Here is a 13,899-nt window from a genome sequence, read left to right on the forward strand (position 1 = left end):
CATATCACAATACACAGGGACAAAAAATGTTTATGCAGAGGCACTTGCTCATTTAATTCTAAAATAAAATGAACAAACAAACCAACCAAAACCCAACAAAAATCCCCAGCGAAACATAGGTCTAAAATTCACAATAATGAAGTTACTTACTTTTTGGGAACTGTCACTTAATCTTTTTAAAAAACAGGAGAAGGCTATGCCCAAAGTTTCATGTTGAGCATAAAATTATACACAAAGACAATTTTTTGTTGCAAATATTTACTCAAAAAGTAATAATTTACAGCAGTACTTTAACAGCTGTTCAAAACATTTAACATTCATTAAAAACAAAACTGTAAGTCAAAAGCACATTCTGAATGTTTCAAACGGAGTAATGAAATCAAAGGACCAAGCTACTGTTACCGTATGCATTCCTAAATCTAGCTAACTAGAAGACAAAAAAAAAAACCCAAAACCAAAAAACCAAACTAAAACCAGCAGCCATTTTTCTGTACATAACTTAGACTACAAAAAGTCCTGAAATTGAACTGTACAATACTACTTTATATGCCCTTGTGTCCTACTTTTAAGTTAGCCAGTAGCAGCTGCAAAATGGCAAAATGCATGCCAGGTGGTGTTTCCAGTTTGGAGTTTTCCTTATTTTTGCTTAAAACCATTTTTACATCAAACCATACTTTGGTGCGACTTACAGACCATTCCTACGGTGTGACAGTGGTCACAAGGGTTTTTGGGTGAAGGAAGAGACGAGATCCTTGACTCCATGATCAGAAGGCTTGATTTATTTTATGATATATATATACTACATTATAACTATACTACAAAGAAAAAGCAGGAGAGCTTTTCAGAAGCTTGCTAAGCTAAGAATAGAAAAGTAAAGAATGAATGACAAACGCCGCTCTCTCGGACTGCATCCAAGCAAGCTCAGCTCTGGACTGGCCATTATTTCAAAACATCCAAGCTGGGCCAACCCAGACGGACCTGTTGCATTCCACAGTAGCAGATAACCTATATGTGTTTCTGAGGCCACAGCTTCTCAGGAAAAAATCCTAAAGAAAGGATTTTAGTGAAAAGGATGTCTGCGACACTATGGGTCTACGGCTAAGAGGAATGAAACCAATGGTAAAAGCCTAAGAGCTACAGTACTTTCAGCATTGTGTCCTACTTCATACAGCTATGTTTGGTAGTTCTGCACAGCCTGCACAGTGAAAACTCCACAAATATTTTTTTATTGTAATAATTTCACTTTCACTGAAAGTTTATTAAGGTAAGTTTACAGCCTGGCAGGATTACACCTGTACAGAGGTGCACAAATTCATATACTTCTGTTTACGTGCTTTTACAGACAGGAATGTGACACCAAGTTCCAAGGTTTATATTTACCTAAACTATCAGCAGACCAGTAACCTCCATTATAAGTGTGCTCCATATCAGCATCAGAAGTTAATTCCTACTCAATCCCCTGTTCAATGATATTCACACTAAAGAATTTAGAAAAATACTTTCTGGGCGAACAAATCACCTTAACCTGGGCTAGTTAACTATAAAAAAATTAGAATTTATACCTCTTTTCAAGTATCAATCTAATAATATATCACATCCAAGAGACAGGAAGATATATTTTAACATGTTATCTTTTTGAAGTTTAATGAATTCAGTCATACATACATATACATGCTACCTCCATATGCAGACTTCCCTTTGGTGTCCCTTTCTCTTCTCCTCCCTTTTAAAATTTTTAGTCTTTAGCATCTGTGAGCACACTCATCAGGAATGGTCCATGGTGTTCTTACCATAGTTTAAAACAAACAATAAAATGAACACAATTTCAGCTTGCTTCATTCTCATCTGTCTTGTTTGCAGTTGTTTCCATTCTGCTGGGATTGCTTTCTCTAGAAGTCTCATCTGTTTGTTCAGTGAGCTGTCCCGCCTTCTTTGATGAAGGTGCAACATTACCTTTTTGGAGAATTTCAGTAGCTTCGTGCTCTAGTACTTCTGATGGAGTTAAAGGTTCCAAATGAATACTGCCTTGCTCACTGATGTCTGAACTCACAGATTCAGGATCATCCCTCTTTCTCAGGAACTGCTCAAAGCTGACATCTTCCCCCAGGGTCAGCTTTAAGTCCCTCACGTTCTTAGCTGAAAGCGCAGTTGCATCCCAGCTACGCGCTTTCGTCTGCTCATTCAGGATGTCAGCTGTTTTCATCTCACTTCCATCATGAATACATTTTTGTTTCTCATCTACTAACTGTTTGCTATTAGCTGAATCACAGTATGCTCTTTTCTCATGCAAAGAATTCTTTGAGCAGTTGCCAGGGACTTCCAAACGACGGACATTTTCTGGATTTGACAGTGATGAGTCTTCCCTCTTTTCAACGGATGCAACTTTTTTAGTTTGATTTCTACTGCATTCTTTTGTTTCATCTGAAGAGACATGCTCTTGTTTGCTGAAAAAAAAACCAAAACAGGTTATTTTTAGATATGATTTTTATAATTTTAGCTTATAAATGGAAAAAAGCAATGCTTGGCTATACTCTGGAAAGTGACACTTGGAGGGGTAGTAAAGCTTTCCTCTTTGGGATTTGTCATGAGGATTTATAGCAAGAAAGACAGAATTTAACTAACAGCTGCATTTTTCTCATCTATTTACAAACTCAGCTTTGTATTTAGCAGTCAATTAATACTCTAGTTCTTGCATTTCAGCTCCAGAAAGGAAGTTTGCCTTTGTGTGACACATGGAATTTCCCAAAATAACACCTGTAGCTCCTCTACCTGCACAGCCTCTTTGATACAGATGCAGATAAAATTGCTTTATACCTTTATATCACTAACTGACTCTGCAATACTCATGAGAATAAAGCTAACAGCTGGAAATCTAAATAAATCCAAAATTTATTTAAGCAATCACAATCTGCATTCACTGAAAAAGTAAATCTGTGAAGCAGCATTTTCAGTCACCTTTCAGAGTAAATCTGTGTGTTTATAAAGAAGAAACTTAGAGAAGTTCAATTTTTTCTGTAAAGATTAAATCTGGTAAAAGTGGAATAATTTTTAATCAATCCAAAGTTTTTCAGAATGATAAGCAGATTGAATTACCTAAAATGATGATGGTGAAAAACAAAAGAAAGTGTGGCGGAGAGGAAAGGAAAAGCTGGAAGAACAGGAATTTGTCTGATTTCAGATATAAATTCTATATACAAAGTGAAATAAAGCTAATTCTCCCAAATGACCTTTTAAAATTTAAATTGAAAGTAACAATCTGAACAGTAACATGCAGAGAAAAGCTGTGAGAAACACAATATCACCACCTAGCTCATTAATCAAAATGCATTTTTATTTTACTTCTTCAAGTGGTTTTAAATATATTTTGGCTCAAGCCACTCAAATTTTGTAAGCAACACACAGTTCAGAACTCTCAAAAAGAATAACCAATTCCTTGCTACTATGTTTTTTCATATATTTTCAAGCTGAAAACCTACATATGTTCTACTTATCCTTTGAATTTAATATAAATGAATTTAAAACAATTCCAGTGATTCAGTTGTAAGATAAATGACATGGAATTCTACAGAAAATGGCTAATCTAGAAAAGGAGCTACAACCATCCAGAAATGTGTTTTCAAGTTTTACTCTTATTTAAATAAACTAATCCAAGAATATTCCATTTCCTCCTTCTACTCTAGGTCAGAGGAATAATTTGAGCAGGAAAAAGAGACTGTTGGGACACCCTTGAATGGTGAAATTTTGGTGGTCACAGGGGTACTCACAGGAATCTTTTCATCCTGTTACACTCACTTTCCATTTGTTGTAAGGAATGAACTCAAGAGAGAGGCCAAACTCTTTACCAAATTACATCCTGTATTTGCTACTTTTGTCAAAGACAAATGTTAGGGTTTGGGGTTTTTCCTCATTTAGTGGAGTAGCTAAATTCTCGAATACAGAATTTATCTATCCAAGTTCTTCTCTCTCAAACATCTAGAAAGAAAAGGGTAAAAATAGCAATATTGGAAGGAAAACTCAAGACTAAGTTCCAGTACAAAAATGTCAGTTAACATCAAAGCAGCTTTTGCTGTTCTGTGTTCTCCATCTTTTCCAAATGTAAGGGCTACAGTGTGGGGTTTGGGTTTTGTAATGTTTTTATGTGGTGGTTTAGACAGAGGATGTTGTATTTTTTGTTTTATTTTTTAAATAAAACCCAGTATTATGGAACACAATTCTATGGAGAAAAAAAGCAAATTTGATAGCCATCTCCTATAATGCTGAAAAACAATATGGGATAAAAAAGAAGAGAGAGTACAGACCTGAAGTGGTAATGGAATCTATGGAAAAAGTGTGTCTGTGTAAGATAATAATTCTTAACACTTCTGAATGAAAATGAAAGGTCTTCTCATTTCTACAAAATCATTTGTTCTGCTAAAGAAAGTCACCAAACCCTTTGTATTTTGGCCAGCAGTGCTACAAGACAAATCTTTCCGAGGACTCAGGACTTCTCTCACTCTTTTACCATCTGGGATTTCTGTAACAAGAGTGCCCTTTCTGAAGGGCACAAAAAGACAACTTCTGAAAAAAAAATCTGTGAAATCCGAATCCAAAGATGATATTTCTGAAAAAAACCCACTAAGAATATGTACTGTGAGATCACTTAGATTCTGAGAGGCCCCCAAAAATTACAGTTCAGAGTCAATATTAACCCAGATCTCACAGTGACCAATTTCCAGGTTCCCTGAATATGAAGATACATCAGGAAAGCAAAGCATTCCTTCACTGGAGGCTGGCATTCAATAGTCAGCCAAAGGGACTGACGACAAATTACAAACTGCACATCTCCACCAAAGGTGTGCCTCTGACACAGCCCAGCTTTCTGCAGTAAGACACACAAAGCTGGGTTTTTATAGGCAGACCCTCCGAACACCATAACCAGTAATTTATGTATCATTATAAAAGAATTGTCTTGGATCTTCACACTAGATACAAAGGTCAGAGATACTCTTAGACTATGTGTAGGAAAGACAAGACATTACCCCCAGCTTAGCTTTTCTCTCTCTAATGAAGATTTCAGTGTAGATAATGAATAAAGATTCAATGTTTTAAACTACTGCATTGTTAAAACAGAGATAAGGATGAAGATACTTACAACTTAGAAAGCAATTTGGTTATCTGAAACTGATTTTTAAAGTTAATACTTATGCTGAGCTTAAACATACTTCACTTCAGAATTCTGAAGTGTTTTATTGGGTGCACAGAAATTATAAGATAAACTTGTTTCATGTAAGCTCTTCCAGTTATCTTGCCTCAGGAAAGCCAGGAACCAACAGTCTGAAGACAGTGAGCATTTTATTCTAATTCTACCTGAGGAATGATCTCCACACCAGAAAGACCTTTTAAACCATGACTGAAGTATTTTAAGATCTGAAATGCTAAATTAAGTGCATAAAACTACCTGACAAAAACATTCCCCAGTATAAGCTCAGTTTTCTTTTATTTGTCTGCCATAACCCAAACACCCAGTACAGAGCTGTAGTTGACTTTAGGAGAATTGTAAAACATTGCAGCTGACCTCCAACTACTACATGGAGGGGATGCTTCCCACAAAATACCTTTACAGGCACAGTCCATACATTAGATGAGCTATAAATGATTTAAATTTATTGACTTTGAAAACCACATTAATTAAACAGCTTATCACAACATCACCAAAATTGATTTTCTGTGTTTCTGTAAGAAAATGTTATCGCAGAGATAGCAAGAAGTATCTCCTACAAACTTGTTAAGTCATCAGTTCTAACAAAATCTAACCTTTCAAAGGTTTCTCAGAGAAAAAAAGAAAAAGCAAACAAACCCCTCAAAACTGCTTATGCCTAAATCTTCTTTGTTGATGTTGCATTAAAGGCAAATTTAATCTGCTGAAGTATGGTGCTGCCTCTATTATATTTAGATAATGTTATTAATCATAAATTAAATTATTCACAACCTCAGCGAGTCTTAATGGTTGTCTACAGGGTACAAGGTATTTGACACAAAAAAACAGCTTTACCACTTAAATTTTATGAAAACTGTATACTAATATTAGATTGATCAACCACATGAATTTTCCTAAATCCAAAAAAGCAGCCTAACCCCAGACCTTTTAAAGAATTTAAGCACATAGTATCAGCACACCACGGATACTTTCTAACATTAATGTTCTAGCAGCTAACCAGCATCTTAAACTGTAGCATAAACAATCACATATTATTATTTATTATATCCTAATCTGCCACAATCTATGGCAAGAATAGCTACAAAAAAGGATTGGTTTCAGTAGCACTGTAAAAATACTCTTCTAATTAACAGAGAAATAATCAGGATAAATCAAATGAGAACACATTTTTTGGGTCAGGACTTTAAATACTCTGAAGTATTTAATCAAGAGAAGCCACACCAGTATAAGATGATGCAATGCCAAATATTTAGCTTTACTGCTTTAATGATTTATATGCAAGAACTTAAAACAAATATGTTGGAAATAGCCATTTGCCATAAAACAGTCACTCCTGTTAGACTCACTAATGTCGACAGGAATAGATCAGATATTGCATATCCAAGAACAAAACATACTGGTCTTCTTGTCTCAATAAATTAAAGTTTTGCCACTAATTTAAATGTCTGTGAATTGGATCCAATACCTATAGATTATTTAAAATCCATTATAAATGTTATTTTACATTATCAAATTTGAGACATTTTTGTGTTCACATTTTATATCTTATAAAGGAGATTCCAACTGGCTCATTTATGTTGGTTTGGAAATGAGCAGAGTTTGTAACATTTTGTTGTAACCACATCTTCGTTATTTTGGTTTACTTTGGATTCATGATGTATACTCTCAACCTTAATTTTGTTTAGGTATAGTTTTAGAAAGCAGTTCCTTCTAATTTGTGATTGGCAGAAGTTGCATGAATACACACCAAACCAGAGAAAATTATCACCTTGTGATCTTCCCAACACTTCAATGACACAAGAAATCTTAAATCCCACAGATCTCAAACATCAGCAAGGCAATACTTTCTCACATCTGTGAAGTCACAGTGCTTCTGGAAAGAACATTATAAAAATAAACCAATGATTGTGACCACCTCCAGTAAGTACAGCCTGTTGGTCCAACAGTTTTGAGTAACTCTGAAACCTTTCTAGAACTCTCCAAAAATTCTTCACTCTACATGAACTTCTAGTTAAGAACAATGAAAAAAAATTCCCTTTTAATGGCAATCCTTAAAAAAGTTGCCCATAAAAAAGGAGCAGCTGAGCACAAAATTTCACCTTGAGATAGCAAACAGAATGGATCAGCCATAAAACCAAAGGGACTCAGAGTAAAAGTCAAGTAAGAACATTAATTTAGACACCTTGAAGTCTTTAATCAGTTTGAACTGAAACTTTGACAGATGAAGAGACACCTAGGACTAATGGAAGAGATCTGGAGTCAGTAACAAAAGCTAGACTCTAAAATGCAGTTAAGCACAAACAGGAGTAGCTTCATTTCTGAAATTCAGTCTCATTCCTTGTCCTGCTCTCCCACAATAAAACTGTATATATTTGCTCACATACACAGCTCAAATCATGAGCCACCCTCTTCCCAGCAATCCCTCATGCTTCCTTACAATCAAAGGCTCACTGGGTAAGCAGAACAAATTCAGCTGCAATCTTTTGCCAAACACTTCTTTTTTGCCCACACCTAACCAAAAGTAACTTTTTCTGGGATGACTGTAGCTTCAAGAATTTCTAGAAATCAGCTTTAAGTGGCTTGAGGTATCTTCCAGACACTCAACTGAATCATACACAGCATTAAAAAATTTAAATTTATTTACAGCCAAATGAATGGAAAGGTCATTGGGTTTGGGATTTTTAGGTGTTGGCCTGTTTTTAATTAATTCCACCTTCTTGCAAAAATTCCCTGTTTTGACAGATGTAAATTTAAATGCTGCACAATTACAATTAACAGAATAACAGAAACAAACATTTACTTTGTTTGTATGGCTTTTCAAACAAACATAAAACATAACTGGCTAGCCAAGCAATAACACTCAATGTCCTAAAAATAAAAGCGATAGGTTAAGCTACATACAAATGAAATCTTAATTCTTTGACCATAAGCTAAATTGGTTATATCATGCATATTTATGCTCTGCCCGTGCAGATATGGTCCAATGTGTTGCATTATTCATGTAAATTGTTGGGATCATAAGAGAGATTTAATACTAAGGCAGGTTTATTTTAATGATTTAGAACTGCTTTTATGAGTTTTCAACATGAGTAACTTTTCCAAGATCCTCACACAAATGGAAACAGGATGTCACAAGGCCAATTGATTCTACATGAACCATTTCCACAAATCTCTCATATCTCTAAGTACCCTAAGAAGTGTTTAAAATGCAAGTTCGAAACTTAAATTTCTGTAGCAAATCTGCAAAAGAACTGAAGGACAATATTACAAATAAGCATTTAAAAGATGTAGAATTCACATAACTTCAAATCCAAGTGTCTATCTAGTGTCACCTCTGGGAAATTCTTAGAGAATGTTTCTGAAAGCCACAAAACCCTGCAATCACATTCCATTCTTCATGTTGTCAGAAACCTGAATGAAAGTGAAATACGAATTCAACTTCCTCTGAAATGAACAGCATGCTCACAATGAAAACACAAACCCACTATGCTTTTCTGAATGCTGCTATGTCAAAACAGAATTAAGTCCTGCAAGAAAAACCTGTAGCTGGTAAGTGACGCTTGAAGCATTCAAGATGGAACACAGCTTCTGTCAGAAGGAAAAAAGTTGCAAAAAGAGCAAGACTTTAGAGTACTGAGTAAGTGTGCAAATGGTCAGTCACAAAATATGTGGAAGAGACCATGGATGACAGGATCCTTACCATTATTAGCAATACTAAACAGCTGCAGAAGCTCACTATCACCAGACCTGTGATTGAGTACTAAAAGTCAAGAGGACAAAAAAACTGGTCAAAATGAATTAATCTCAAAGAATTTGGTTATTCAGGAAAAGGAAGTGCTGCAAATCAAGAACAGCTTGCATTCACCAAAACCAAACTCTTACAACTAGGAAGCTGTATCAGTGACTGATCCTTAAGTGAGGTCAGCTTTATCTCTTATGCTGTTCTCAGGCTAGGAAATGAGAGATTCAAAACATACCCACTGTAAACAGGAGGCTGAGTTTGGAGGAACATTACAAGCTCATCACTGCAAAAGCAAAGCTCATCGAATATCCTGATGGATAAACTTGCCATAGATAATCTAGAACTGAAGATGAAATCAGAAGCAGTAAAAACAAAAGCAGCAAATGTCCCAGCAGCTTGAGTAGAGCATCCTTGAAGATAAGAGAGGATCCCAAAAGAACAAGGTGTGAAATCAACTGGAACTGTAGCTGCTCCACCCTCAGAATCAAGGCTCAATAAATGTACTTCCATTACATGCTTTCCTCCTCTCACAGTATTTTGGAGCAAAAAGAAGCTTAGCTACCAGAGAGCAAAGCAGCCAGTAAATTGCTTTGGCCAAGACTCAGTTTATGTAGTTACATGCAATAGAAGACATGGAAAGCATATTTTGCCACTATATACCACAAAGTCACTGGCAGAAAAAATGTAACTTACTTGAATATTAAATAGATCAAGACTTGTATGCTTTAGTGAACACCCAAAAACCAACAAAGCCTTTTAGTTTCAGAAGGTGGGATCAAGTTCAGAACAAAATGGGCTTTGATGTCAGCCCATATGCATCAGCATTTACTCACTACTCTAGCTTGGGATAAAACTGATAGACTGGAGCAGGGAAGAAATGCTGCACATGAGCAGCAAAGGAACACTGCACCTGGTAAATGACACTCCTGGTAAGCCTCTCCTCAACAGAGTACAGCCCCCAAAAAGCTGCCAATCAATGCTGTAAAGTAGAGAACATTATCAAAAAGGGCCTTTGACAGCAATATTTGGAGAAAAGACCAGACCCACTGTCTAAAAGATGCAAGAAGAGAACACCACAGCTTCAATGCATGAAGAAAAAGGAAAAGGTCTGGTCAGATCCTTGTTTGCTTACATACCAAAATAATCCCAAGCTGGACTGGGTTCAATTTTCTGGTCCACAATGATGTATCAGTGAGCCAAGGCAGTATAGGATACCTGCTCACTTTCAACTGCCCTGCAACAAAAATGTCTGCTGTCAGTTCATTTAAAAATATGTTAATGGTTGTGCAAAGCAGAGAGTTGAGCAATTAGAAGAGTACTTGCATAGTTATTCAATCTTACTTCCTCAGCACAAGGTGGATCACCAAATAAACAAGAAGACTTATGTAGAGTAAAAATTTAAAAAACAAATTCTGCTGGAACATTCCCAGCTAGGTTATCTGTATTACTAATGGCAGGATTCTGGTCCAAAGACAGGCTCTGTAACAGTACACAGAGTTCATGGAACATGTCTGATCATTAGCAATAAAGATGAGTTTTATAACACATACAGACAATCCAGTATATAATAAAAGACACCCAAAGACACCATCTAAGAGATGCAAGAGAAGATCCAGAAGGGTTCAAGATTGTAATTGAGTCATTGTTTCCAATGATGAAGTGATTCTGAAGAGTCCCATAAACAAGTCATTGAATTATAGGTCAAAGAATTGGAAGAAACATTCAGAGATCATTGAGAAACTATACAGCAGAAGTTATGAATATTGTCTGCAAGTTCCTTTTCTTCCAAAGCAACCAGAGTACCACTAAGAACCAGCCCACAACAAAAAGATGAACTTTTTTTTTGTACCCTGTACAGCAAATTATGAATTAAAATATCTGCTACAGAGGTATACTCTTCAGTTTAGCAATGATATATTCTTGTCCAAAGTATCAGAGAACTAGCATATGGAACAGGACAAGATTCACTGAAAATAATGAAGCCTATGAGCCTGACAGTTTCAAAAAGCACCATCATTGATCTTCTATCACTTCTTGTGGTACCAGCAACTGATTTTATGTTGGCATCAGAACTCTCAAAAATAATGTGTATCTGCATCTGTCCTACTCTAACATATTGCAGAAACAAACCTGCATATATTCTTGACTTTACTTCAAATCTTTTCAGTGCTCATCCATCTACTTCTGAGCAACAGATACATAGATCTATACAGCAAACATTGTTACATATTTCCATATGTCTCTGCAATGTATTCAAGACAGCAAGGTCCTTTTGCAGTACCGAAGACAGCCTGCCACAGCTGCATTAGCGTATCAGCTGTACATCCTCAGCCACCATTCAACACATCTATAACCTTCCTTCCAGACACTTCAGCAGGCATTAATTCCCAACACCTAATGCCAGCTCCAAATACAAAAGCTAACGTTTCCCCAAGTATCATAGCTCAACACTTTCTTTTGTCATTGTCTGAGTTTCACTGAAAGCTAAATTACTAGAGGACCTCCTCTTATTAGCCACTTTATGGAAACTAAGAAAGAAAATACTTAATAAATATTAAATAATCTATTTGGGGAATCTCCAAAACTCAGTGAAAGCTGATTTATGCTTAGAGGCCTAAGAACTTATCACTCTGTTGAAAGAGTTCTCATCATGCATGAGACTATCTAAACTCCTTTTAGAATCCTGCTGAGGGCTAGAGGGGTTATCAGGGTTAAACCATTTTGTTCTATCTCTTAAAATATTTCTTTGCAGTCTGACATTTTTCATTCTGTAGTCTGAAAATGGTATGAAGAAAACACAAACGTTTGATTTAACTGACACACCTCTAAACCTTGAATTAAGGCATAAACTACACTGTAGAGCCTCAGAAGCAGTTCCAGGATAATCAGGGCATGTCTGATTGGGCTTGGCATGTCTGATTCTTCTAAGGTCTAAAACAAACCCAAACTAACACAATCTGAAACACAATCTCCACAATACTGCAGGTTCTTCAAATCCTTAAAAAACCCTGATTAATACATAGGAATTCCTCTTTCAAAGTCAGAATAAAAATGCTAATACAAAGCAGTATGCCTTGGTCATATGAAGACATATTTTTTTAAATAATTCCTAAATATTTTTAAAATATTAAGACTGAATTTGTCCTACTTCAGTAAAGGACATTCCTTTTTGTATTCATATTACATAAAGAACATAAACCACTGATTTGATAAAGCTAGTATTAAATAGAAGTAACAATCTCATTGTATATAGACAGGTCAGAATTGAGAAGTTCCAACACCGCAACAATTATTTATCTTTCTTCAGACTGATTTTGTTTTAGGTGCAATAGGTACTTGTTTTATCTCTTCATTTTTGTAGTTGTGGACATGGTAAGATGAAAAAGCACTAGTACAGCAAAGGCCTGTGTTCACCCATACATTTCAAATTCAATGGAATTCAAAGAAACCCAAGTTGAAAGTGCAAATTTTGGCCATCTATCACTAAATTAATAGAAAAAAACAAAACATTAAGCAGTAAAATAAAACTTACTGAGACACTTGTGCAGCAGTTGCATTATCTGTGGAAACTGAAAATGAAAACAAAGGATTGAATTAAGAATATTTTAAAATGTGGAAATACAGAAGTACTCACTGTTAAATGCACATACAAAAATAATGCAACTCAAAATAGGACTGTGATAACACAAGAGACATCCACATGGAAGTATTTATACACTGTATAAAAAGACACCACCTGTGCTCACCTTCCTCCACAATAACTTGACAAGTATGAGTCTGGTTCTCACTCAGATGTGTGGCCATGTTATCCAAGCCAGAAACATCAGCCAGGAAATCACAGTTAAGACACACTACAGTCATACCTCTAGGAAATAAAAATAATAAAGGAAGTGCAGTTACAACATGGTCATAGAAACACTTTTCTTAACTTACAGCAACTGGACAAACTATTAAAAAAAAATCAACTTCAGATGAGATGATTCACAAAAACATAATCTTACTTTTTCTACTGCAACTAGTACCAGGAAATTCCCATCAATGAGCAGGGCATCTCCATGCTGGATATAGTACAAAGAACATGACTTTAGACAGAAATTTATCTGTAGAGCATGAGTTTCTCTGATTGGATGGTTGTCTTTTTCTTTCCCTGACCCCCTCCCCATTTTGCATCTTATGAATAATAATAAAAAAAATAAAAATTAAAACTGCTCAGAATTAAGTTCATAAATGTGGACAAATAAGTATTTGTCACTGACCAGAACACTGCTATTGGAAAACCTAATGGTTTCATTTCTCTGGTCTAAATTGTGGAAATTCAAGAGGTTATAATCTCAACCTAAGTTATCAGTTCAACATCAGAAAGTAAAACCATAATGATCTGTAAGCGAAAAAAGCTGAATTACCGTAGCTGTTCTGAATGCTTCTTAAAGATCCAAAACCTTTTACTTGGACGAGCACTGTGAAAGCTGAATATATGAAAACATTACCACTCAGACTGGTTTTAATAAATACATGACTCTGCATAACCCCTTCACTAGTCATGGTACTGCACTTTGCTTAGGACAAAACATGAAAACAGAAGCCCAAGGTACTGAACTGCATTATTCTGAAACATTAAATGTTTAAAGCTTACAAATTTGTGAATCTCAGCTCTAGTTTAAAACATTGGCTCTCTTGTAAATGAGCTCGGGAGGGGAAAAGCTAAATTTTACTGGCACAGTCCTGGAAGAACATACTTTTACTGCTACCATCAACAATTCAGTTTTTGAAGAACCATAGCTATAGAATGCACCACAAAAGAGCTAAAACTTGGCTGAACTTGTGCTTCCTAAAGAGATGGCCTTCAATAAGACATGAAATTTTCAGATAACAATAGATTACACACATAAAAGCATGCAAACTATTTCAGCCTAGGACTTCTATGAGCATTGAAATTGGTATGAATAGGTAAATATAAAGT

The 13,899-nt window shown here is 35.6% G+C and overlaps 1 protein-coding gene across 3 annotated transcripts in view; it reads right to left on the minus strand.

Moving 5' to 3' along the window:
- Positions 1-241: 241 nt before the first annotated feature.
- Positions 242-13,899, minus strand: part of ZNF280D (zinc finger protein 280D) — a 34,912-nt gene continuing 21,254 nt past the window's right edge. The window contains exons 13-17 of one of the 3 annotated variants that reach the window (XR_004081603.1): positions 13,343-13,405; positions 12,686-12,804; positions 12,472-12,508; positions 10,076-10,173; positions 2,309-2,444 (exon numbers count right to left, since the gene is read on the minus strand). Coding sequence is in view for 2 of the 3 variants with exons in the window: in XM_005419668.3 (XP_005419725.1) it covers positions 1,826-2,444; positions 12,472-12,508; positions 12,686-12,804; positions 13,343-13,405 (838 nt within the window). In the remaining variant the exon portion in view is untranslated. Of the gene's footprint in view, positions 2,445-10,075; positions 10,174-12,471; positions 12,509-12,685; positions 12,805-13,342; positions 13,406-13,899 lie in introns of all 3 variants that reach the window. The other 2 variants (XM_005419668.3, XM_031055873.1) reach the window with 2 other exon arrangements.

Source organism: Geospiza fortis, unplaced genomic scaffold (genome assembly GCF_000277835.1).
Source record: "Geospiza fortis unplaced genomic scaffold, GeoFor_1.0 scaffold171, whole genome shotgun sequence".
NCBI lineage: Eukaryota > Metazoa > Chordata > Aves > Passeriformes > Thraupidae > Geospiza > Geospiza fortis.